This window comes from Anomaloglossus baeobatrachus, chromosome 7 (genome assembly GCF_048569485.1).
Source record: "Anomaloglossus baeobatrachus isolate aAnoBae1 chromosome 7, aAnoBae1.hap1, whole genome shotgun sequence".
Taxonomy (NCBI): domain Eukaryota; kingdom Metazoa; phylum Chordata; class Amphibia; order Anura; family Aromobatidae; genus Anomaloglossus; species Anomaloglossus baeobatrachus.
The window spans coordinates 275,316,321-275,343,354 of NC_134359.1; the positions used below are offsets into that span (position 1 = coordinate 275,316,321).

Consider the following 27,034-nt stretch of genomic DNA (forward strand, 5'->3'; position numbering starts at 1 on the left):
ACAACTCATTGTTACTAAGCCATTATACTAGCAAACACTCAGTGTACCTAGTTGTATCCTAAACGTGGCTATTGTACTTTTGTCTATTCACAGTATTGGAACGATATTTGCAGCACGTCTGCCTGCATTGCACACTCTAACTTTTTTAAACTCAGCCATTTATAGTAGCAAACACTCAGTGTACCTAGTTGTATCCTAAACGTGGCTATTGTACTTTTGTCAATTCACAGTATTGGAACGTTATTTGCAGCACGTCTGCCTGCATTGCACACTCAAACTTTTTTAAACTCAGCCATTTATAGTAGCAAACACTCAGTGTACCTAGTTGTATCCTAAACGTGGCTATTGTACTTTTGTCTATTCACAGTATTGGAACGATATTTGCAGCACGTCTGCCTGCATTGCACACTCTAACTTTTTTAAACTCAGCCATTATACTAGCAAACACTCAGTGTACCTAGTTGTATCCTAAACGTGGCTATTGTACTTTTGTCAATTCACAGTATTGGAACGTTATTTGCAGCACGTCTGCCTGCATTGCACACTCAAACTTTTTTAAACTCAGCCATTTATAGTAGCAAACACTCAGTGTACCTAGTTGTATCCTAAACGTGGCTATTGTACTTTTGTCAATTCACAGTATTGGAACGTTATTTGCAGCACGTCTGCCTGCATTGCACACTCAAACTTTTTTAAACTCAGCCATTTATAGTAGCAAACACTCAGTGTACCTAGTTGTATCCTAAACGTGGCTATTGTACTTTTGTCTATTCACAGTATTGGAACGTTATTTGCAGCACGTCTGCCTGCATTGCACACTCTAACTTTTTTAAACTCAGCCATTATACTAGCAAACACTCAGTGTACCTAGTTGTATCCTAAACGTGGCTATTTTACTTTTGTCTATTCACAGTATTGGAACGATATTTGCAGCACGTCTGCCTGCATTGCACACTCTAACTTTTTTAAACTCAGCCATTATACTAGCAAACACTCACTGTACCTAGTTGTATCCTAAACGTGGCTATTGTACTTTTGTCAATTCACAGTATTGGAACGTTATTTGCAGCACGTCTGCCTGCATTGCACACTCAAACTTTTTTAAACTCAGCCATTATACTAGCAAACACTCACTGTACCTAGTTGTATCCTAAACGTGGCTATTGTACTTTTGTCAATTCACAGTATTGGAACGTTATTTGCAGCACGTCTGCCTGCATTGCACACTCAAACTTTTTTAAACTCAGCCATTATACTAGCAAACACTCACTGTACCTAGTTGTATCCTAAACGTGGCTATTGTACTTTTGTCAATTCACAGTATTGGAACGTTATTTGCAGCACGTCTGCCTGCATTGCACACTCAAACTTTTTTAAACTCAGCCATTTATAGTAGCAAACACTCAGTGTACCTAGTTGTATCCTAAACGTGGCTATTGTACTTTTGTCTATTCACAGTATTGGAACGTTATTTGCAGCACGTCTGCCTGCATTGCACACTCAAACTTTTTTAAACTCAGCCATTATACTAGCAAACACTCACTGTACCTAGTTGTATCCTAAACGTGGCTATTGTACTTTTGTCAATTCACAGTATTGGAACGATATTTGCAGGACATCTGCCTGCATTGCACACTCCAACTTTTTTAAACTAAGCAATTTTACTAGCAAACACTCAGTGTACCTAGTGGCATCCTAAACGTGGCTATTGGACTTTGCTATAGTCCCACTAGTGCAAAGACATTTGCAGAGCACGTCTGCCTGCATTGCACACTACAACTCATTGTTACTAAGCCATTATACTAGCAAACACTCAGTGTACCTAGTTGTATCCTAAACGTGGCTATTGTACTTTTGTCTATTCACAGTATTGGAACGATATTTGCAGCACGTCTGCCTGCATTGCACACTCAAACTTTTTTAAACTCAGCCATTTATAGTAGCAAACACTCAGTGTACCTAGTTGTATCCTAAACGTGGCTATTGTACTTTTGTCTATTCACAGTATTGGAACGTTATTTGCAGCACGTCTGCCTGCATTGCACACTCTAACTTTTTTAAACTCAGCCATTATACTAGCAAACACTCAGTGTACCTAGTTGTATCCTAAACGTGGCTATTTTACTTTTGTCTATTCACAGTATTGGAACGATATTTGCAGCACGTCTGCCTGCATTGCACACTCTAACTTTTTTAAACTCAGCCATTATACTAGCAAACACTCACTGTACCTAGTTGTATCCTAAACGTGGCTATTGTACTTTTGTCAATTCACAGTATTGGAACGTTATTTGCAGCACGTCTGCCTGCATTGCACACTCAAACTTTTTTAAACTCAGCCATTATACTAGCAAACACTCACTGTACCTAGTTGTATCCTAAACGTGGCTATTGTACTTTTGTCAATTCACAGTATTGGAACGTTATTTGCAGCACGTCTGCCTGCATTGCACACTCAAACTTTTTTAAACTCAGCCATTATACTAGCAAACACTCACTGTACCTAGTTGTATCCTAAACGTGGCTATTGTACTTTTGTCAATTCACAGTATTGGAACGTTATTTGCAGCACGTCTGCCTGCATTGCACACTCAAACTTTTTTAAACTCAGCCATTTATAGTAGCAAACACTCAGTGTACCTAGTTGTATCCTAAACGTGGCTATTGTACTTTTGTCTATTCACAGTATTGGAACGTTATTTGCAGCACGTCTGCCTGCATTGCACACTCAAACTTTTTTAAACTCAGCCATTATACTAGCAAACACTCACTGTACCTAGTTGTATCCTAAACGTGGCTATTGTACTTTTGTCAATTCACAGTATTGGAACGATATTTGCAGGACATCTGCCTGCATTGCACACTCAAACTTTTTTAAACTAAGCAATTTTACTAGCAAACACTCAGTGTACCTAGTGGCATCCTAAACGTGGCTATTGGACTTTGCTATAGTCCCACTAGTGCAAAGACATTTGCAGAGCACGTCTGCCTGCATTGCACACTACAACTCATTGTTACTAAGCCATTATACTAGCAAACACTCAGTGTACCTAGTTGTATCCTAAACGTGGCTATTGTACTTTTGTCTATTCACAGTATTGGAACGATATTTGCAGCACGTCTGCCTGCATTGCACACTCAAACTTTTTTAAACTCAGCCATTTATAGTAGCAAACACTCAGTGTACCTAGTTGTATCCTAAACGTGGCTATTGTACTTTTGTCAATTCACAGTATTGGAACGTTATTTGCAGCACGTCTGCCTGCATTGCACACTCAAACTTTTTTAAACTCAGCCATTTATAGTAGCAAACACTCAGTGTACCTAGTTGTATCCTAAACGTGGCTATTGTACTTTTGTCAATTCACAGTATTGGAACGTTATTTGCAGCACGTCTGCCTGCATTGCACACTCAAACTTTTTTAAACTCAGCCATTTATAGTAGCAAACACTCAGTGTACCTAGTTGTATCCTAAACGTGGCTATTGTACTTTTGTCTATTCACAGTATTGGAACGTTATTTGCAGCACGTCTGCCTGCATTGCACACTCTAACTTTTTTAAACTCAGCCATTATACTAGCAAACACTCAGTGTACCTAGTTGTATCCTAAACGTGGCTATTTTACTTTTGTCTATTCACAGTATTGGAACGATATTTGCAGCACGTCTGCCTGCATTGCACACTCTAACTTTTTTAAACTCAGCCATTATACTAGCAAACACTCACTGTACCTAGTTGTATCCTAAACGTGGCTATTGTACTTTTGTCAATTCACAGTATTGGAACGTTATTTGCAGCACGTCTGCCTGCATTGCACACTCAAACTTTTTTAAACTCAGCCATTATACTAGCAAACACTCACTGTACCTAGTTGTATCCTAAACGTGGCTATTGTACTTTTGTCAATTCACAGTATTGGAACGTTATTTGCAGCACGTCTGCCTGCATTGCACACTCAAACTTTTTTAAACTCAGCCATTATACTAGCAAACACTCACTGTACCTAGTTGTATCCTAAACGTGGCTATTGTACTTTTGTCAATTCACAGTATTGGAACGTTATTTGCAGCACGTCTGCCTGCATTGCACACTCAAACTTTTTTAAACTCAGCCATTTATAGTAGCAAACACTCAGTGTACCTAGTTGTATCCTAAACGTGGCTATTGTACTTTTGTCTATTCACAGTATTGGAACGTTATTTGCAGCACGTCTGCCTGCATTGCACACTCAAACTTTTTTAAACTCAGCCATTATACTAGCAAACACTCACTGTACCTAGTTGTATCCTAAACGTGGCTATTGTACTTTTGTCAATTCACAGTATTGGAACGATATTTGCAGGACATCTGCCTGCATTGCACACTCAAACTTTTTTAAACTCAGCCATTATACTAGCAAACACTCAGTGTACCTAGTTGTATCCTAAACGTGGCTATTGTACTTTTGTCTATTCACACTACTGCAAATCTATGTGCAGCACCTCTGCATGACAACCTCGTGCTCTGTTTTTAATAAGCTATAATGATAGCACAAAATACTGCCATTTTGTGGCATCATAGAACTGGCTGTTGTATTCCATTAGTGCCCCACTGGTGACAAGCTATTTCTAGCACCTCTACATCACACCCTCATGCACATTTAGCTACGCTAATGTTATAGCAAACTCATGGAATTCATTGCTGCATTTCATAATTCGGAGGGATAGAAAGTCAGGCTTCCTTTAGCTTTTCCTTCTGTTCATAGACAGCATCTCCAAGACAAATTTCCCCTCCACGTCTAAGTGTGGAGAGGCAGCTAGTGCGCATGCGTGTGCCGATGTACCCCAGCTGCAGCATAATTACAGTGTTTCGCCTAGTGAGTATGCTCAGCCTGACTGTGCCATTCCTGACGCTAAGTCTTCATTTCGGGATACAGCGCATGCTCCCACACTAAGTGTGAAAAGCCTCTTTGCACAGGTGCTTGCATTCTGTGCCGGGTCTAAGTCCTGTTTTGTGCCTAGACACCATGCTAAAGCTGATAGTCTTTTTTCAGAGACTGTATTTCATGCTACTGAGCATGCTCAGGCACTTCCTGCATCAGAGACTAGGTCCGGTAATGAACTCTTTGGCCCTGGCCCTGATGTGGGGGTCCCATATAGACCACAGGGCATCAGGTGTCCTCCCAAATGGCTTGCAGAGGCCCACACCTATGACTTGTCACCGCATTATTGATGGTCAGACGATGACTGGTGAGGTGTTTGGGTCATGGCAGCCATGAGGTCATCATTGAAGTTGCGTTTCCAAATAGGACGCTAGTTATGCCACTCATGACGTGTCACTCTGCTTTTGTCTCCAGGAGGTGCATTGTGGTTCACCCTGGTTTGGGGCGGACCCAGGTTATAAAAGGGGCTGGAGCCAACAAGGAGGTGCGCAGTCTTCTATTATGCTCCGAAAGAGCACACCTCCATGTGTTGAACCCATTGCGGCTTTAGGCCAGAGGTAGGCAGGGATAGGGTGGTGGATGCAGGCCACCACCACAGTTGGTAACGCAGAACGGTTAAGACCAGCTCCTGTCCTAACAGTCCTGCTTGTGCAGCCCAGTGGCATTAACAGGCCTGCTGCTGCTGATGCGCCTGCTGTCCACAGGTGTGGCCCCTACGCACACGGTCAGCGTACTCAATGGCCCCTGTGTTGTTAACAGGGAGTTCCTGGGCTGGGTGGGCATGTGGACCCTGTGACGCTAACAGGGCTCACAGTCTCCAGATCCGAATGGCGTCTAACTCGGTTCAGGCTACTATTAGTTTCATAGCCACACAGCTCTGTATCCTCCACCAAACCTTCAAGTTGCCAACCTCTCCTTTTCCAACTGGGAGCACGGTGGACACTGACTGCTGAAGGTGATATATACCTTTCTCTTTCTTTTCTTATTAATTTTTGTTATATAGCGGTCACAGATTATATACCACTTTATCCAAATCTGCCAGTCCCACTGTAACAGATGTTGTTTCTTCAGCAAATGTTACAGTTGTTTAACCACCAAATCCACGGACCAAAATTTTTTTCCCCTTTCCAACACACCTGTTCCCCTTTCCAACAGCATCTGTCCTTTTTCAACTCATTTTGGGATATGACCAAAAGTGCAACTGTGCAGGGACACCGTACTCAACGCCATCTCAGCACAGCAGCCATCCCTCGGTCCCTCCGATGTGGACAAGTAAAAGACCATTTCCTCCTATCCATGACAAAGTGTTGAGATTCACTCTGTGCAGCACTGGTGTTTAGTGGAAAAGTAGATCTAAGATTGCGTACCACATTCTGCAGATACTCCTGTATACGTGCGTCTATTTCTATGGCAGGAATTAGTTCGCCAAATTTTGTCTTGTACCGGGGATCTAACAGTGTGGCAACCCAGTATTCAGGATTACTTCAAATTCATACAATCCGAGGGTCATGTAGGTAGTGCAGCAAGAAGGCGCTCATGTGTCTTGTGCATCCAGGAGGACCAAGTCCTTGGTGTGTTGGTGGCAGAGAGGTGAGAATCGTGCATCCTTCCTCTGCCCTCTACCCACAACCTCGCACAACCGAAATGTGAGCAAGCTCTCACTCATCTGCTGAGTCTTCCATGCCCATCGCCAGTTCGTCCTCCATTTCTTCATGGGCTCCTGCACTTTCATCAACACTTTTTGCTGATACTATGCGCCCTTGTTAATCCCTCTCCCTCACCATGACTGCCGCATAGGTGCCGCTGACCATCTGGACCTCGTAGATCTTGTTATCCCTTCCGCATATGACTCCTCCTGTACTTCCTCCCCTTCCTCTTGTCCCAACACCTGACTCCGAATAATAATTACAGTGTGCTCCATCATGTAGATGACCAGAATTGTCACGCTGAGAATGACATTGCCAGTGCTAAACATCTTCGTCGACATTTCAAAACTGTGTAGCAGGGTGCATAGGTCCTTGATCTGACACCACTCCAGCAGCGTGATCTGCACCACCTCTGGATCAACTTATCCCAGGCTATATGTCTTACCGTATTTCAGCAGGGCTCTGCGGTGCTGCCACACACGCTGCAACATGTGCAGATTCCAATTCCTGCGTGTCGGAACATCGCATTTCCGGCGTTTAACTGCCAGACCCTAAGACTTCCGGAGTGATGAAAGTTGTTGAGCTGCTGTGTGCGCACGATGGAAGTGAGCACATAGCGAGCGTGCCCGCTGCACAAGGCCATGTAGGCCGTGATGGTGTTTTAAAAATTGCTGGAGAATTCGGATCAACACGTGAGCCATAAAAGGCACGTGTGTCACATTGCCCTGAGGATGGCCCGCAGCCAGGTTTGCATCATTGCCGCACACGGCTGTTAAGTCACCAACGGAGTCCGCTCCGTCAATTTGTACTCCGGTCGCCAGGTGACAACGTGTTCCTTTCATGAATAGTGCTGATGATGGGAGAGTAGTCGATGCCAGCGGCGCAGGTGGACGCAGGTTATGCTCACCCACTGGGCTGCATTACCTTGACAGATGCAGAATCTCTGGCTGAATGTAGCTGGTGGGTATCTCACAGATGAAATACCATCATTCAGCTACAACCAATGGGAAGACACCACACCCTTTTTTATGCCCATCCTGTCTGCAGACCACTGCCAGACATAGCTATGAACCTCTGGTTAATTTTACCCCCAGTTCAGTTTTATGATTTTGTGTGCTTGTTACCTGACTACTTTTCCTGCTTGCTGTTTATGTACCTTGTTGGCCGATACGCATTTCACCTCTGCTTGTTTTCTGATTAAGTCCTGGCCGTCCCATTCTGTTCCTGTTCCTCAATTAATGTTTTGACCCTGCCTGACTACTATTCTCTGTAATAGCGGTGTGACTCACATTTCCCATACATTTCAAAGTAAAACTTTGACCGCCTGATGGCATTGAGCTCTGCTGCCAGCATAGTAAGGAGGTGTGTGGTAGTCCTTGTGCGCAGTTGCAAGGAAGGGTGGCCTGACCACACAGGGTTTGCGCAAAGGTAGAGGACCCACACGAGGTTGAAGAGGCAGAAGCAGTGTATTAACTTCTACATACAGAACAAGGATTGAAACAACTCGTGGGGACGGCAAGACTTGTACAGCAGACCCTTCTCCATCTCTCACCATAGTTTGCCAGTGCCCAGTCAGTGACATGTAATGACCCTGTCTATGCTTACTGGTCCAAGTATCTGTGTTGAAATGCACCCTGTCGCACACAGATTTTCTCAAGGAAGTGGTGATGTTGTGTGCGACATGCCGGTGTAGCGCGGGCATGCTTTTCTTGGAGAAGCAGTGGTGATTGGGCATCTGGTACTGGGGCACAGCGACAGACATAAGGTCTGTAAAATCCTGTGTGTCCACTACGCGTAAAGGCAGCATTTCGGTAGCCAACAGCTTACAGAGGGATAGAGTCAACCACTTAGCTTTGTCATGGGTCGCAGTAAGTGGCCTTTTATTTGACCACATCTGAGGGACAGAGATCTGGCTGCTGTCTGTAGACGGTGTTGAGTAGGGTGTCCCTGGAAAAATGCAGGTTTGTGAGAAAAGTGCAGGCGGAGACATGATGTTGGCTTCATCTTGCCTTCAGATCTGTTCATCTTGTATCATTTTTAAAAAACACAGCAAGCAAGGGTTACTCCAAGCGGAGTCTCCCTTTTTTTCCAAAAATTGGGCCCCACACAGACACCTTATCAGTGGCAGCACTTGTGCCCTAGTTGCAAACAGGATGTTTTGATTTGCATCAAGCACATTCCAAATCCACAAGCATTTACTCTCCCCAGGATGACACAGGGGTAGTAAATTCCTTCTGGATCCATGACTTGTTCATTTTGATGAACGTCAGTCTGTCCACATTGTCACTGGACAGACGCGTGCGCTTATCTGTCAGCACACACCCAGCAGCACTGAAGACACGTTCAGAGACAACGCTGGCAGCTGGACACGACAAAATCTTCGAGGCGTAACTGGAGAGCTCTTGACATTTTTCTAGATTTGAAGCACAAAAGGAGCAAGGCTCCATTTGCAAAGTCATTGCATCGATGTTCATTTGGAGATACTCCTGTATCATCCTCTCCATCCGTTGACTATGTGTCAGACTTGTTGTCTCTGGTGGCCTTGCAAAGGAGGGTCTAAAAAAATTATGAAAAGATTCCATAAAATTGCTGTTACCAGCACCAGATACGGTCCTACTGGTACGGGTAGACTGTTGAAGATGACGAGGCCGTCCCATGTTTGTCAAGTTACAACTGGGAGAATCACTCCCTTCACCTGCACGGTTGTTTGGTGGAAAAGCCGAGCTAAGATCGAGTAACAGCTTCTGCTGATACTCCTGCATACGTGCGTCCCTTTCTATGGGTGGAATTATGTCACAAAATTTGGACTTGTCCCGGGGATCTAATAGTGTGGCAAGCCAGTAGTCATCATCACTTCTAATTTTGACAATACGAGGGTCATGTTGGAGGTAGTGCAACAAGAAGGCACTCATGTGTCTTGCGCAGCCATGCGCACCAAGTCCACGCTGTGTTTGTGGCATAGAGGTGCTAACCGTTCTTTCTTCCTCTGTCATCTCCCCCCAACCTCTTTCAACTGAAATTTGACCAAGGTCCCCCTCATCTGCTGAGTCTTCCATGTCCATGGACAGTTCGTCCTCCATATCTTCATGTCCTCCTGCACCTTCCTCAACATCTCACCTGCTACCATGCGCCCTTGTTGATCCCTGTCCCCCATGGTCCCATGCCTGCCGCGTTGGTGATGATGAACGTCTGGACCTTGGTGATGTTGTTGTGTCTTGCGCATATGAATCCTCCTGTAGTTCCTCCCCTTCCTGTTGTCCCACCCCCTGACTACGAATAGTGTTTAGCGTGTGCTCCAGCATGTAAATGACTGTAATCGTCATGCTGATAATGGCATTGTCAGCGCTAAACATATTCGTCGCCATGTCGAAACTGTGCAGAAGGGTGCATAGGTCCTTGATCTGAGATCACTCCATCAGGGTGATCTGCCCCACTTCTGCATCTCGTTGGCCCAGGCTATACATCATGACGTATTGCACCAGGGCTCGCCGGTGCTGCCACAGTCGCTGTAACATGTGGAGAGTTGAATTCCAGCGTGTCGCCACATCGCATTTCAGGCGATGAACCGGCAGGCCGAAAGACTTCTGGAGCGATGCAAGTCGCTCAGGTGCGGCGGTTGAACGGCGGAAGTGAGCACTGCAGACAGTTTCCGTGCCCTGGTCAGAAGGCCATCTAGGCCGGGATAGTGTGTTAAAAATTGCTGGACAACAAGGTTAAACACGTGAGCCATACAAGGCACGTGTGTCACCTTGCCCAGGCGAAGGGCCGCACCCAGGTTTGCAGCATTGTCGCACACGGCCTTACCAGGCTGCAGGTTGAGTGGAGACAACCATTTATCAAAATCAGTCTCCAGAGCTGCCCACAACTCAGTCGCTGTGTGACTCCTATTTCAAAGACATGTCAAGCTAAAGACCGCCTGATGCCGTTGCGCTCTGCTACCAGCATAGTAATGAGGGGTGCGTGATTCCTTCTGCGCAGTGAGAACGCTGGTGGCCTGACCAGGCAGGCTTGGGGCGGAGGTGGAGGACCCAGATGAGGTGGAGGATGCAGAAGCAGTGGCGGAACTTGGACAGACAGAGGATTGACACACAAGTCGTGGGGACGGCAAGACTTGTGCAGCAGACCCTTCACCATCTATCACCATAGTTACCCAGTGGCCAGTCAGCGACATGTAACGTCCCTGTCCATGCTTACTGGTCCAAGTATCGGTGGTGAAATGCACCCGTTCACACACAGAGTTTCTCAAGGAAGCGGTGATGTTGTGTGCGACATGCTGGTGTAGCGCGGGCACACCTTTCTTAGAGAAGTAGTGGCGACTAGGCATCTGGTACTGGGGCACAGCGACAGACATAAGGTCTCTAAAATCCTGTGTGTCCACTAGGCGGAAAGGCAGCATTTCTGTAGTCAACAGCTTACAGAGGGATAGAGTCAACCTCTTCGCTTTGTCATGGGTCGCAGGAAGTGGCCTTTTATTTGACCACATCTGAGGGACAGAGATCTGGCTGCTGTGTGTAGACGGTGTTGAGTCGGGTGTCCCTGGAAAAATGCAGCTTTGTGAGGAAAGTGCAGGCGGAGACATGATGTTGCCTTCATCCAAAGTTGGTGCTATCGATGTCTGAGAGAGCTGTACACACTCACTTGTTTCCCCTTCCAAACCAACTGACGACCTACCAAGCAAACTGCCTGTTGCGGTTACAGTGGTGGAAGTTGTGGGTGGAAAAACAGGTGTGACAGCTGTCCCCACAGTCCTAGAAGATGACGAGCGCGCGGATGCACTGGAAGGGGCAGGCGGTGGATGGTTCGCTCCGCTAGGCCGCATTGCAGCACGGTGAGCTTCCCATCGGGCCATATGATATTTATTCATGTGACGATTCATGGAAGAAGTTGTCAAACTGCTGAGGTTTTGACCTCTACTAAGAGAACCATGACAAATTTTACAGATCACATAATTTGGGCGATCTTTTTCTATGTCAAAAAAGGACCTGGCTAGGCAAGGCTTAGAGGCCATGCGACCTGTTGATCCACCCCGAATAATGCTCAGAGGCAGAGTGGTGGCTGAGGATGCAGTTGTAGACGTGCTACCAGTGCTCCGACTGTGTCCAGGAAGGCGCCAGGTTACTTCGACGTCGGTTGCATCCTCCTCCACCGCCTCTGTTGACCTCCTCGAGTGTCTGACTGTGGGTTGACAGTAGGTGTGATCTAGAACTTAATCATCAATTGTTGTGTTTGCACTCCCCTACCCCTCAGACCGAGTTTCTTCTTGCCCTGACCGAATATTTAAGTTGTCATCCCAATCGGGTATCTGCGTCTCATCTTCATCAGTATGTTCCTCATTGCCTATAACCACAGTTGTTGGAAAGGCAGCATTTTGGTAGCCAACAGTTTGCATATGATGAAAGTCAACCTCCAAGCCATTTCATGCCCTTCTAAAAGCATGTAAAACACAGCGAGGGGACTCCAACCACAGTCTCCCTCGTTGCCACTAACTGGGCCACACACACCCCACTTGACTGGCATCGGTTGAGCCCCCTTTTGAAAAAGAAAAAGATGCTTTGCATGAAGCACTCTCAAAAATACGCGTGCCTTTCCCGTCCCCTGGCTGACCCAGGGGAAGAAAAGTCCTCTGAGAGCCATGACTTGTTCATCTTGGTTCTTTTAGAGACACAGCGAGGGGACTCCAACCACAGTCTCCCTCGTTGCCACTAACTGGGCCACACACACCCCACTTGACTGGCATCGGTTGACCCCCCCTTTTGACAAAGAAAAAGATGCTTTGCATGAAGCACTCTCAAAAATACGCGTGCCTTTCCCGTCCCCTGGCTGACCCAGGGGAAGAAAAGTCCTCTGAGAGCCATGACTTGTTCATCTTGGTTCTTTTAGAGACACAGCGAGGGGACTCCAACCACAGTCTCCCTCGTTGCCACTAACTGGGCCACACACACCCCACTTGACTGGCATCGGTTGACCCCCCCTTTTGACAAAGAAAAAGATGCTTTGCATGAAGCACTCTCAAAAATACGCGTGCCTTTCCCGTCCCCTGGCTGACCCAGGGGAAGAAAAGTCCTCTGAGAGCCATGACTTGTTCATCTTGGTTCTTTTAGAGACACAGCGAGGGGACTCCAACCACAGTCTCCCTCGTTGCCACTAACTGGGCCACACACACCCCACTTGACTGGCATCGGTTGACCCCCCCTTTTGACAAAGAAAAAGATGCTTTTCATGAAGCACTCTCAAAAATACGCGTGCCTTTCCCGTCCCCTGGCTGACCCAGGGGAAGAAAAGTCCTCTGAGAGCCATGACTTGTTCATCTTGGTTCTTTTAGAGACACAGCGAGGGGACTCCAACCACAGTCTCCCTCGTTGCCACTAACTGGGCCACACACACCCCACTTGACTGGCATCGGTTGAGCCCCCTTTTGAAAAAGAAAAAGATGCTTTGCATGAAGCACTCTCAAAAATACGCGTGCCTTTCCCGTCCCCTGGCTGACCCAGGGGAAGAAAAGTCCTCTGAGAGCCATGACTTGTTCATCTTGGTTCTTTTAGAGACACAGTGAGGGGACTCCAACCACAGTCTCCCTCGTTGCCACTAACTGGGCCACACACACCCCACTTGACTGGCATCGGTTGAGCCCCCTTTTGAAAAAGAAAAAGATGCTTTGCATGAAGCACTCTCAAAAATACGCGTGCCTTTCCCGTCCCCTGGCTGACCCAGGGGAAGAAAAGTCCTCTGAGAGCCATGACTTGTTCATCTTGGTTCTTTTAGAGACACAGCGAGGGGACTCCAACCACAGTCTCCCTCGTTGCCACTAACTGGGCCACACACACCCCACTTGACTGGCATCGGTTGAGCCCCCTTTTGAAAAAGAAAAAGATGCTTTGCATGAAGCACTCTCAAAAATACGCGTGCCTTTCCCGTCCCCTGGCTGACCCAGGGGAAGAAAAGTCCTCTGAGAGCCATGACTTGTTCATCTTGGTTCTTTTAGAGACACAGCGAGGGGACTCCAACCACAGTCTCCCTCGTTGCCACTAACTGGGCCACACACACCCCACTTGACTGGCATCGGTTGAGCCCCCCTTTTGACAAAGAAAAAGATGCTTTGCATGAAGCACTCTCAAAAATACGCGTGCCTTTCGCCTCCCCTGGCTGACCCAGGGGAAGAAAAGTCCTCTGAGAGCCAGGTCCACATTGTCAGTGGACAGACACGTGTGCTTATCTGCCAGCAGACCCCCAGCAGCACTGAAGACAGGTTCCGAGAGAACGCTGGCTGCAGGACACGACAAGATCCTCAAGGCGTACGTGGCGAGCTCAGGCAATTTATCCAGATTGGAAGCCTAAAATGAGCAGGGCTCAAGTTGCACAATAATGGAATCGATGTTTCTTTGCATATACTCATATATCTGTGTGTCTCCCTCTTTTTCCTTGTCCAGCTGTTTTGTTTTCACATGAGTATATGTCCTTGTCACTTTCCCATGTGTTTGTGTTATGTTGTGAGTTGTTTGTCACCTTTTGGACACCTTTCAGGGTGTTTTCTAGGTGTTTTACTGTGTTTGTGATTGCCTGCCATTGTTTCCTATGGGCTCGAGTTCGGTTCGTCGAACGTTCGACGAGCCGAACTCGAGCCAGACCCCCCGTTCGGCGAACCGCCTCGAGCCGAACCGGGACCGGTTCGCTCATCTCTAGAGACGACCGACACTATAGCGGGCTTTACATGCTGCGATCTCGCTAGCGAGATCGCATGCGATCGTACCCGCCCCCGTCGGTTGTGCGACACGGGGAAATTTCTGCCCGTCGTGCACAACGTCGCTTACCCCTGTCACACGCACTTACCTGTCCTGCAACGTCGCTCTGGCCGGCGATCTGCCTCCTTTCTAAGGGGGCGGGTCGTGCGGCATCACAGCGACGTCACACGGCAGTGGTCCAATAGAAGCAGAGGGGCTGAGCTGAGTGGGACATAACATCCCGCCCACCTCCTTCCTTCCGTATAGCCGGTGGAGGCAGGTAAGGAGATGTTCCTCGCTCCTGCGGTATCATACACAGCGATGTGTGCTACCGCAAGAACGAGGAACAACATTGCTAATTAGAAGAAAATGATTTTTTGTTTTAGGACGACCTCTCCACGGCAAACGATTTTTGCCACTTTTGCGATCGATTTAGGACGCATATAAATGTCACACACTGCAATATAGTTAATGACGCCAGATGTGCGTCACAAACAACGTGACCCCGATGATTATTCATTAACGATATCGTAGCGTGTAACGCCCGCTTAAGTTTACAATCTGCACCACAAAATTGACATTCCCTTTTCCCACCTTGTAAATATAACAGAAAACAAAACACATAACTATGAAACAAGCTTTCCCTTTTGAGAAATTTTCGGAGCTTTTCGCCATGTTAGTGACTTGCCCTTTTCCTGGCCAAAATATTATGCTCCGTAGTCACCCCCCATAACATACATATTCTATCCCCATATCAACATCAACATAGAAAGGCCTTCAACCTTATGCAGAAATTAGTACAATATGCTGAAACCTCATTAATAATTTCAAATCAGATTTAACTCTGGTTCTGGGGAGCCATCAGACCGTTCAGATCAGTTCTACTTCGTTTGGATCTGAAAGGCATCCCTGAGCCTAGAAGTAAAGTTAAAAAAAAAAGGGAGGGGGCTTGGAATTTGGAGGACCCTCCCACCTCCTTCGCAACGTCTCTCTCCTCTCCTCTTAACAAGTTGTCATCAACACCGTTCCTCGATCGAACAACAAGTAAAATTCAGTTCAGATATCTTGAATCTTCTCAAAGAGCTGGTCCCTGTGTCCTATGTGAGGGCTGTGCTGCTGTCCTAGACTTAAGGGTGCTTTACACGCTGCGACATCGCTATCGATCTCGTTAGCGATGTGACACGCCAGATTGCAGATGCGATCTGCCGAGATCGCACATGTGACCGGCACTATAAAAACGACCTATGTGCGATCTCGGCAGATCGCATCTGCGATCTGGCGTGTCACATCGCTAACGAGATTGCTAGCGATGTCGCAGCGTGTAAAGCACCCTTTAGTCTCCTTCAATCTCTGACCTCTGCTTGCGTTTGCCCCCTGGATTGTCCTGTGTCTTTTCCTGTGCCCGTAGGAGATCCTCTTCTGCTATTCCCTCCTCCCTTAGGTCCTCTCTCTTGTCCATCCGTCCGGTTCTTGTCGTGCTCTGACATGAAAATGTTTTCTGCTTCCTTATAATCTTTGTAATATGCAAACGAACCATTGGGGTTTCTACCTTTCAATGTAGCAGGGTATAGCAGCTGGCATTTTACTTTTTTGTTGTTCAGGAACTGAATTCCTTTTTCCTTTTGGAGACTTCAGCCGAATAATCTCCAAAGATTAACAGTTTGTTGTCTTGATATTACAGTGGGCGTTTTCGGTTTCTAAAGGCCTTCAGTATTTCCTCTTTGTGCTTGTAGTCGAGGTACTTGATTATCACCTGTCTCTTGGTGGAGTTTTCTTATGTGGGTTTTGACCCTCTCCTATATTCGCCTCCTGTTGTCTAAGTGGTCCTACTCTGTGGGTCTCTTTCCACTCAGATTCAGATATTCTCTGTTCCGTTTCTGACAGTCTAGTTACATGATCATTTAGCTGCTTTTGCATAGCAGCTAGTGATGTTTGTATAGCTGCCTCAATGGCTACCTTAATCTCTTTAGACAGATGAGATGCCACTTCTTCAGCTAGTTTTTTATAGTCCACATTAAACTCTTGTGTGTACTTGTTTTGTCCTGCAGGTGGTGCTGCTTTGTTGGATCTCCTTGTCTGCACTGATCCTTTGCCTCCCTCTCCCAGTAGCTTGCAGGTTTGGGAAAGCAGGGTACCAGGATGCTTTTTATTCCCTTTGTTAGGGGTATTATAGCTTGCATTCAGCTTTTGGTGAATCTGGTCAGCGCTGTTCGCCATGTACTGCTCGTCTGTGTTTTCATCCAGCACTCCTGTTCCTCCATGCACCCCTGTTCCTCCATGCACCCCTGCCTTGCCGCCATCTTCCTCCTCTCTCTCTTCTCCCTCCATATCACCCTTATCTTCCCATTGCGATTCTCCCTCTTCGTTCTCCTGCATCCATCGCTCTCCAGCTCAGTCTTCCTCTGTCACCCCACTCACGTCTCCCTCATCTCTCCAGCTCTGTTTTACCGCGTCTCGTGCCTGAAACTCTGGCTCCTCCCCTGTTAGACTCGCCGGCGCCATGCTGGTTCCTTCCTCTTCTCGCGGCCCGTCAGTGTCGCCACTTCTCCCGGATCGCTCTCCGCCGCCGGCACTCCTCAACAGGTACCGTTCTATAGCTGCCACCTTCCGGTTGCCCGCTGTGTTGTTCTTGGCTCGGCCACTTGATCGGGGAGGCTTGTATCAGTCGGTTTCTCTGGGGGGTTTTGGGAGCTTCCCCTCTATGCATACACCTCAGCCAGGACTGGATCCAGAACTCTGTGGGGTGCCATTTTAAAAGTGATATTCCTTCAAGGAACTGTCCAATACATAGGCCCCTGAAAGTCACTTGAAAACAAGTATGCCCCTAAAAAATAAGTTGTGTAAATTGGTCTAAAATAAATCAAAGCTAAAACTTGCTGCTAAATGTTTAACCCTTTTGGCAAAATAAAAGGACATCTGACTGATAAGCATGCTTTCACACTGCGTTCCTCTCCCCGTTCATTGGTCCTATTGGAGCTTCCGTCCGAACCCCCCACAAAACAAGATTCTGATGTATGCACTGATGAAATCCCAGTGTGCTCTGTCACGCACCATTTTCGGGCGTATACGCCTATTGGAGGCGCACACCCAGCTGTAGTACACTGCGTCTGGGTGTCAACCTCCAGTAAGCATATAACCCCGAAAATGGTGCACAACAGACTTCATCTGCACCATTATAGTCAGTGGCCCCATCAGCGCATATGTCCAAATCCCATTTTTTTTGAGGGGAGGGGTAAGGATGAAGGCCTCGACAGGATCACTGAACAGGGAGAGGAACTCAGTGTAAAAGCACCCTTAGGCTGACATAGTAGACAGAAGGTAAATGTTACGTATCAACTTCTTATTATGCAGTATAGTAATTTGTTTTATTGGTATAAACATATAACCAAAAAATTAGGTTGTCACCAATAGGTTAACATGGCTTCTTCCCAGTGTGAGTTCTTTGATGTCTAACAAGTTGTAATTTCCTAAGAAAACATTTTCCACATTCTGAACATGAAAATGGCTTCTCCCCTGTGTGAAGCCTCTCATGTGTACGAAGAGAAGATCTATCTGTAAAAGATTTCCCACATTCTGAGCAAGAAAATGTCTTCTCCCCTGTGTGAAGCCTCTCATGTGTACAAAGAGAAGATCTATCTGTAAAAGATTTCCCACATTCTGAGCAAGAAAATGTCTTCTCCCCTGTGTGAAGCCTCTCATGTGTACAAAGAGAAGATCTATCTGTAAAAGATTTCCCACATTCTGAACATGAAAATGGCTTCTCCCCTGTGTGAATTCTCTCATGTTTACGAAGAGCTGGTCTATCTGTAAAACATTTCCCACATTCTGAGCAAGAAAATGGCTTCTCTCCCGTGTGAATTCTCTCATGTGTACGAAGAGCAGATCTATCTGTAAAAGATTTCCCACACTCTGAGCAAGAAAATGGCTTCTCCCCTGTGTGAAGCCTCTCATGTATATGAAGAGAAGATCTATCTGTAAAAGATTTGTCACACTCTGAGCAAGAAAATGGCTTCTCTCCTGTGTGAAGTCTCTCATGTGTACGAAGAGAAGATCTATCTGTAAAATATTTATCACACTCTGAGCAAGAAAATGGCTTCTCCCCTGTGTGAAGCCTCTCATGTGTACGAAGAGAAGATCTATCTGTAAAAGATTTCCCACACTCTGAGCAAGAAAATGGCTTCTCCCCTGTGTGAAGCCTCTGATGTGTACGAAGAGAAGATCTATCTGTAAAAGATTTCCCACATTCTGAGCAAGAAAATGGCTTCTCCTCTGTGTGAATTCTCTCATGTATAACAAGAGACAATTTGAGACTAAAACATTTCCCACATTCTGAACATGAAAATGGCTTCTCCCCTGTGTGAATTCTCTCATGTGTAAGAAGATGAGATTTGCGACTAAAACATTTCCCACATTCTGAGCAAGAAAATGGCTTATACCCTGTGTGAATTTTCTCATGTGTGAGAAGATGAGATTTATGATGAAAACATTTCCCACATTCTGAACAGGAAAATGGCTTTTCCCCTGTGTGGATTCTCTCATGTGTAAGAAAATCAGATTTGCGACTAAAACATTTCCCACATTCTGAGCAAGAAAATGGCTTCTCCCCTGTGTGAATTCTCTCGTGTCTAAGAAGAGTAAATTTCCTCATAAAACATTTCCCACATTCTGAGCATGAAAATGGTTTCTCCCCTGTGTGCATTCTCTCATGTGTAACTATTTGAGATTTCTGACTAAAACATTTCCCACATTCTGAGCATGAAAATGGCTTCTCCCCTGTGTGACTTCTCTCATGTCTAAGAATTTGATATTTGAAATTAAAACATTTCCCACATTCTGAGCATGAAAATGGCTTCACTCCTATGTGAATTCTCCAATGAATAGCAAATTTCGTTTTATCTGTAAAGCATTTCTCACATTCTGAGCATGAAATGGTCTTCAACCTTGTGTGCGCTCTTTGATCTTTCACACTTCTGACACTATTGTTTTGCTTAACAGTCTTTGATGGATTAGGAGATAGTTCTTTAACAGGATCAGATGATAGTTCTTTCCGATGATTGGCTGAGAGTATATTTGAGATGTTTCCATGCTCTTCATATGTATCTTGTGTGATGCTACAATCATCTGCTTTAAAATATGAAGGTATCAGATGTCCTTCGGAGATACTGGTACAGTCACCTGCCAAGAAGAAAACGGATTTGATTTTTAAACAAAATAAACTTAAATTATAGTAATCTAAATATGAAAATTACAAATTTAAAGTAAAAAAGGTCGTAGAAATTGTATTGCATTCTATTAATGACTGTCTAAAGTGTCATTAAGAAAATGTGATGATTGCCTAGGAAATCAATTGTAAGGCCCCTTTCACATTGAGTTTTACCTTCCGCTCACAGGTCCCGTCGGAGCATCCGTCCGAACCGCCCCTCCCCAACTCTGCAAAGCATGTTCCGGACGCATGCGCCCGACAGGGCCATTCACTGTTATGGAGCGCACTGCATTAGCGTGTGCTCTGTTTTGTGCCATTTTTTGCATATATACGTTTCTGCAGATGGACACCCGAACGTACTCCACTGCATTCGGGTGTCCGTCTGCAGAAACGTATATATATGCAAAAAATGGCACAAAACAGAGCTAACGCTAACGCAGTGCGCTGAATAACAGTGAATGGCCCTTTCGGGCGCATGCGTCCGGAACACGTTTTGCAGAGTGGGGGAGGGGCGGTTCGGACGGATGCTCCGACGGGACCTGTGGGCGGAAAGTAAAACGCAATGTGAAAAAGGCCTAATAATGTGGATTACTGATCACTGCTCAGTGGAAACATCACATGTCAAACAATAAAACATTTGTCATTGATCGAATATTTTATACCGGCGTCAAAATTATCGTTGTTGGCAACGTATCCCTTTGTGTAAATAGAGAATGTTCTACAGCATATAATGCATAAGAGAACAGAAAAACCATCAGTATACATCAAAATGAAAGTTAATGAGCCTCAAACTTGTTATATCATCAGTTATATTCTCCCTGCAGCCGGTCTCTTTCAGCCTTCAGGGACAGTAGAGGGTTGTATCAGACGTCTCTCTCTGAGCAGTGACTGTTACAGCTCCTTGCACCGCCTCGGTGACTACCTCAAATTGCACAGTGCAGGGTGGAGGAGCCATATGTCTGTGTATTAGGAAGCAATGGCATTGCAGCACACATAAGGCTGGATAAACCCAGGGAATTTTCTGCTTTCTCTTATAATCTACTCCTGGCTGTGACTATGTCATGAGTGTGTCACAGCCTGATATGATCTCAGGGGGGGATCTGGGATCAGGTCACTGTGTGTTGTTGATCGCAGATCCCCTTCTGTGTCTGCTCGTCGTTTACCCTGAGTTGGAGAGTATTAAAATTTCTTCTAGCAGTAAAAGGGTTAAGGTTCATGTGTATGCTGCAGTGATCTAACAGGTAGTTGTTTAAGCCTCTAATCAACATATTTGTCCTTCACAATTAGGTTTATATTATTGTGTGTGCATAAACTAACTCAATAAATGCCCGATTGGAATCCCATCCAAGGGACAATGAATGCGATTGCACTATAGATGTTTAATCAAATGCGATTTTATTGTGAAAAAATATATAAAACATCCAAAAAGGGGGAAAACAGGGAGCCACCAGGAGGGACAGAAACCAAAAGGGCTGAAGCTGATAATATGTATAATTATAATAAATAAACCGCCAATTGTTATAATACGCTGTAATTATACCAGACCTGGGCAAGGGGCGGCCCGCGGGCCACATCCGGCCCGCCTATTCTCTGTGACCGCCCGGCCTGGCTCAGGGCGTCCTTGCTGGCCGGTCACTGATGAGAGCAATCTGACCCGTTGTCCGGAGCTCCAGGCTCCGGGAGGCGCGTGGTCAGATTGCCCTCATCGGTGCCCGGGCAAATGCCGGGGCCCTGGAGAGCCGGGGGGGCTCACTCGGCCTAGTCAGTTCTGGTGCCCCTTGGCCGGGGCCCACTCGCCTTAGTTCTGCTGTCCCCGGGCCGAGTTCCGGGGACCGCAGTCCTCGGCAGGAATCTGCAGCGCCGTCCCTTTAAGGAGCAAAGACTTCCTGGTTGAACTTAATCTGTGGGCGGAGCTACCGGCCGGCGTCCTGCTCATCCCACAGATGAGAGTTGCAGTGCCAGCCAGCGACCCCCAGCACAGTGCTTCTTTCCGGCTCTGTGTGGGCCCCCTCTCCACCGTGACCTGAGCGGTATGTGCCCTCCCCACCCCCCGATTTATGGGCCCTGGTGAGCTGTATGGGCTCTTCCCCCCCCCCTAGGTGTATGCCCTGCCCCCCCCCCTCTCCCCGGTGCCATATGTGCTGGGCCCCAGAGCCGCGAGTGTGTCTGTCTGTATGTATATATCGCTCTGCTACATACATACACACATAGATCTGCTACATATATACACACATAGCTCTGCTACATATAATATATGTAAATGAAGAAGAGCTGTGGAGAATAAAGCGCAATAGGGTCTTACCCTTATAGGTACAGGGCAATAGGCAAGGGGAGCAATTATACTCACCAACTTTAGTTGTGACAGTCACAACAACTGTAATCGCATTTGCAAATGGATCCAGGCAGCGGCAACCCCAGGCGGCTGATAACAGAGAACAATTGTAGAAAAAAGGGTTTCTATACCGCGCCAATGATCACAAATCTGGAAGTCGGATTGATGTGGCTTTATTGTAGCACAGGTCTACGCGTTTCAGGAGCTCTGCTCCCTTCCTCAGGACCATAGAAACAACATCAAATCCCTGAGATTTGGCGCGGTATAGAAACCCTTTTTTCTACAATTGTTCACATATAATATATGTAGCAGAGCTATGTGTGTATGTATGTATATATGTAGCAGATCTGTGTGTATGTATGTAGCAGAGCTATGTGTGTATGTATGTAGCAGAGCTATGTGTGTATGTAGCAGAGCAATGTGTATGTATGTATATATGTAGCAGAGCTATGCGTGTATGTAGCAGTGCTATGTGTGTATGTATGTAGCAGAGCTATGTGTGTATGTATGTAGCAGAGCAATGTGTATGTATGTATATATGTAGCAGTGCTATGTGTGTATGTAGCAGTGCTATGTGTGTATGTATGTAGCAGAGCTATGTGTGTCTGTATGTAGCAGAGCTATGTGTGTCTGTATGTAGCAGTGCTATGTGTGTATGTAGCAGTGCTGTGTGTCTGTATGTAGCAGAGCTATGCGTGTCTGTATGTAGCAGAGCTATGTGTGTCTGTATGTAGCAGAGCTATGTATGTAGCAGAGCTATGTGTGTATGTATGTAGCAGAGCTATGTATGTAGCAGAGCTATGTGTGTATGTATGTAGCAGAGCTATGTGTGTATGTATGTAGCAGAGCTATGTATGTATGTATGTAGCAGAGCTATGTATGTATGTAGCAGAGCTATGTGTGTCTGTAGCAGAGCTATGTGTGTCTGTAGCAGAGCTATGTATGTAGCAGAGCTATGTGTGTATGTATGTAGCAGAGCTATGTGTGTATGTATGTAGCAGAGCTATGTATGTATGTATGTAGCAGAGCTATGTATGTATGTAGCAGAGCTATGTGTGTCTGTAGCAGAGCTATGTGTGTCTGTAGCAGAGCTATGTGTGTCTGTATGTATGCAGCAGAGCTGTGTGTCTGTAGGCATGTATAATGTGTATCTATGTATGTCAGTGTATATGGCTGTATAGATGTGTCCGTTCTATATGTATTTTTGTGAGTTTGTCTTTAAATATGTATATGTACGTATGTGTGTCTGCGTGTTGATGGGGCCCACTGGGACTCTTCCACCCGGGGCCCACAAAAACCTGGAGCCGACCCTGACCCTCATCACACGCTGCGTGTCGGGTAGGAAACAGAGGACAGATCCTGAAGCTCCGCACAGTGTAGGCAGCGGAACGCAGGAATCTCTCCTCTGTTCCTTGCCCGACACTTTTCTCTGTGACACACGCGCGCCCTGATATCGTCAGTACGGCACGCGTGTGTCATTTGAAAAGTTCCCGCCCGGCAGGAGAAGCTGCAGAGGCGGGGGCCGTATGGAGAGAGGCAGCAGCGGGGGCTCCTAGGAATACAGCGTCGGCGCAGCTTGGCCATGTGAAGGAGAAGCAGCTCAGCGGGGGGCTCGTACGGAGGTGTCTGAGGACAGGAACGATAAGAAGAGAGGTGAGTGGTTACTAGTAACCTGGGGGACAATGGGGGTGGGCAGGCGGGGGGCTGGGGGAGAGGGGTAACTTTTGACAAATATTTGGGGTGTAGTGGTTTAGTATATGGGAATGTAGTTTTACAGGTGTGGTATATGGGGGGGTGTAGTGGTGTAGTTTTATAGGTGTGTAGTGGTGTAGTATAATACAGGTGTATATAGGAGTGTAGTATAATACTACACCCCTATATACACCTGTATTATACTACACCACTACACCCCTATATACACACCTGTATTATACTACACCCCTATATACACCTGTATTATACTACACCACTACACCCCTATATACACCTGTATTATACTACACCCCTATATACACACCTGTATTATACTACACCCCTATATACACCTGTATTATACTACACCACTACACCCCTATATACACCTGTATTATACAGGTGTATATAGGGGTGTAGTATAATACAGGTGTATATAGGGGTGTAGTATATTACAGGTGTATATAAGGGTGTAGTGGTGTAGTATATTACAGGTGTATATGGGGTGTAGTGGTGTAGTATATTACAGGTGTAGTGGTGTAGTATAATACAGGTGTTTATAGGGGTGTAGTATAATACAGGTGTAGTATATAGGAGTGTAGTATAATACAAGTGTAGTATATAGGGGTGTAGTGATGTAGGTTATCACAGGTGTAGTATATAGTGATGTGCTGCAGTTTATTACAGGTGTAGTATATAGTGATGTAGCATATTACAAGTGTATATAGGGGTGTAGTGATGTAATATATAGTGGTATAGTATATAGAGGTGTAGTTTATTACAGGTGTAGTGTATACTGATGTATATTACAGGTGTAGTATGTGGCGGGTGTAGTGATGTAGTATATGGGGATTGTGTGTGTATGTATACATTGTGTGTATGTGTATATATATATATTATACATGCACAGTATATATGCGTGTGTGTATATATATATATACATATATATATATATATACACACATATACATATATATATATATATATATATATATATATCTATATATGTGTATGTAGAACCGAGTTAATTATATTAGTCCGGCCCTCTAAAACCATCCCAATTTCTCATGCGGCCCCATGGGAAAATTATTTGCCCACCCCTGAATTATACAATATTTGTATATTATATAAGCTATTACATATACTATTAATAAGGTCAATTATCAGTATCCATTTATAGACAGAATTTAATATGTATATAACAATTGAAGATTGCGCTCGTGAAACTACAAAAAAAATTAAACCTTATAGCCGCATCCCCTAAAAGCTGGGTCTGTGTATCGTGGATAACCAAGTGTATACACCACCCACAGAGCCAATTAAGCTGCAGCGTACAAAGGAAATAGAATGCGCATAGGTATATGCGACCCGTCAAACAATATACCCGCATGTGAGGGAGATAGCACTAAGCCGCGGCTATATGTCCGATATCGTTAGCATATAAATGAAAGGCCATTGGCTGTGCTCATATAAAGGCTCCATAGTAACCCAAAATTTGACACATTGTCCTCATCACATGCAGGTATATCACAGACATGGCATCACATATAACACATGCAAAAGATCATATTAGCGATATTAACCATCCTGTGAAAAACTGTCTATTAATAGAATCAATAGCACTGAAAAACAGCATTTACCTTATTACATTCAGTATATAATGCGCATAGGTATATGTGACCCGTCAAACAATATAACCGCATGTGAGGGAAATAGCACTGAGCCGCGGCTATATGTACATTATCATTAGCATATAAATAATAAGCCAGCTGGCTGTGCTCATGTGACGCACTGGCCTATCAGGTCGTCACAGGGTATTGTGCAATCTGCCCTCCTGCACAGTATCCACTCTCCTTGGTTACCGGTCCTGGTTCTTTGGTGTTGCTAACAGCTTAGCCAATCAAAATCCTAGGAACACTGTACCCACCAGACACACCATTGGGGGGCCTGAAGGGAATAGGGCTGCCCACTTGAGGGGTTGGTAAGGGGAAAGTGAAAAAGTGACAGTTGAGCAAAGGAGAGTGGAGCAAGAGGAAGGAGGCTGAGGTGACTCTGACAGGGAGAGGTCACTGGCCTGGAGCAGGGCTCCTGTAGTTACTAGGTGGCAGACATTCGTCTGTGCCCGGTAGGAGCTGGAACTCCGGTCGCAGGGGATTGTGTCAAGGGGCACGGACTGCCGAGGAGGGCAACCAGCGTTCTTGAGCTATCACTGGGCAGGGGCCACGGCACGACGGGGTACGTGGACCTTAGGCCAGAAAGTAGCTTCACACGTTCCGGTAATTTACCCGACGGGGGTGAAGACTTCAAGATTCATCTCCAACCCGCTCCAAAATCGGGGTACTAGCACACCGATGAGATAGGACTTTCCCAATACAGTCCAAAGAAATCCTACGCATGAACCCTGAGAGCAAGCTCACTCCGTTAGCCATACGGGTGAGCGGGACCCGAAGAGTTCCATACTTTAGGGTCAAAATAGAGACAAAGGTGCCAAGGAAAGGGCCACAGGCTAACAGCAACACCATGGGCATGGACTCAAGCGTGCTCCCTACAAGCTGCATTGGTGCTCAGAACTCTGGTTTACAAGCTGTCGGTATTGTTATTAATGGACTGAGTGAGTACACTGAAAAACCCTTTTCCTATCCCCAACGGCAGCCCAACATCAACAACCCAACGGGCCCCGGGACACAAACCCCCTACCCACGGAGGGGTTAAACATCCTGCTGCTACGCCATCGTCACCAAGCTCCCCAACAGCAGCGGTGGTCCCTCAAATTACCACAAACCGTGGGGGTGGCGTCACAAACTTTCTAACCATCTTTTGTACATTTCCCCCCCCCCCTCTTTTAATTCGAGTGTCTGCGCGGACCCCCCGGACACGGAGACCCCACGAGCCGCCGCGGCTCCGGATCCGAGTGGCTCGGCCGCTGGCAAGGGGGCGGTACACTCATATATAGTCTACATGGTAACTCAAAATTTGACACATTGTCCACATAAGATGCAGGTATACCACAGACATGGCATCACATATACCACATTCAAAAGCTCATATTGGTGATATTACCAATCCTGTAAAAACTGTCTGTTAATAGAATCAATGGCATTGAAAAACAGCATTTACCTTATTACATTCAACAGCATTGGCGTGCCCCTCCACCTCTGACGTACGTTTCACTAATGCTTTCTCAAAGAGGCATGTCAGGGTGGGGTCAAGCCGTCTATATAAACTACCCGTAACCAATTAAAACGATGCATTTTAATTAAGAACCTGTGCGTTTCTCAGGTGATTATGGCGCATGGAGCTCCGACTGCTCACCTTCATTCAAATCACTTCCGCATTGCGCGCGCTGGAACGCAGGTGGAACCATCAGCTTCAGCACTTTGGTTTATGTCCCTCCTGGTGGCTCCCTGTTTTCCACTTTTTTGGATGTTTTATATATGTTTTCACAGTAAAATCGCATTTGATTAAACATCTACAGTGCAATCGCATTCATTGTCCCTTGGATGGAATTCCAATCGGGCAT

General features: G+C 46.0%; 1 protein-coding gene across 1 annotated transcript in view; it reads right to left on the minus strand.

Annotated features, from left to right (window-relative positions):
* The window catches only part of LOC142246725 (uncharacterized), a 329,582-nt gene that overhangs the window by 284,034 nt on the left and 18,514 nt on the right, over positions 1-27,034 (minus strand). Inside the window, exon 4 of the mRNA XM_075319778.1 lies at positions 17,705-19,462. Coding sequence (XP_075175893.1) covers positions 17,705-19,462 — 1,758 coding nt within the window. The remainder of the gene's footprint in view (positions 1-17,704; positions 19,463-27,034) is intronic.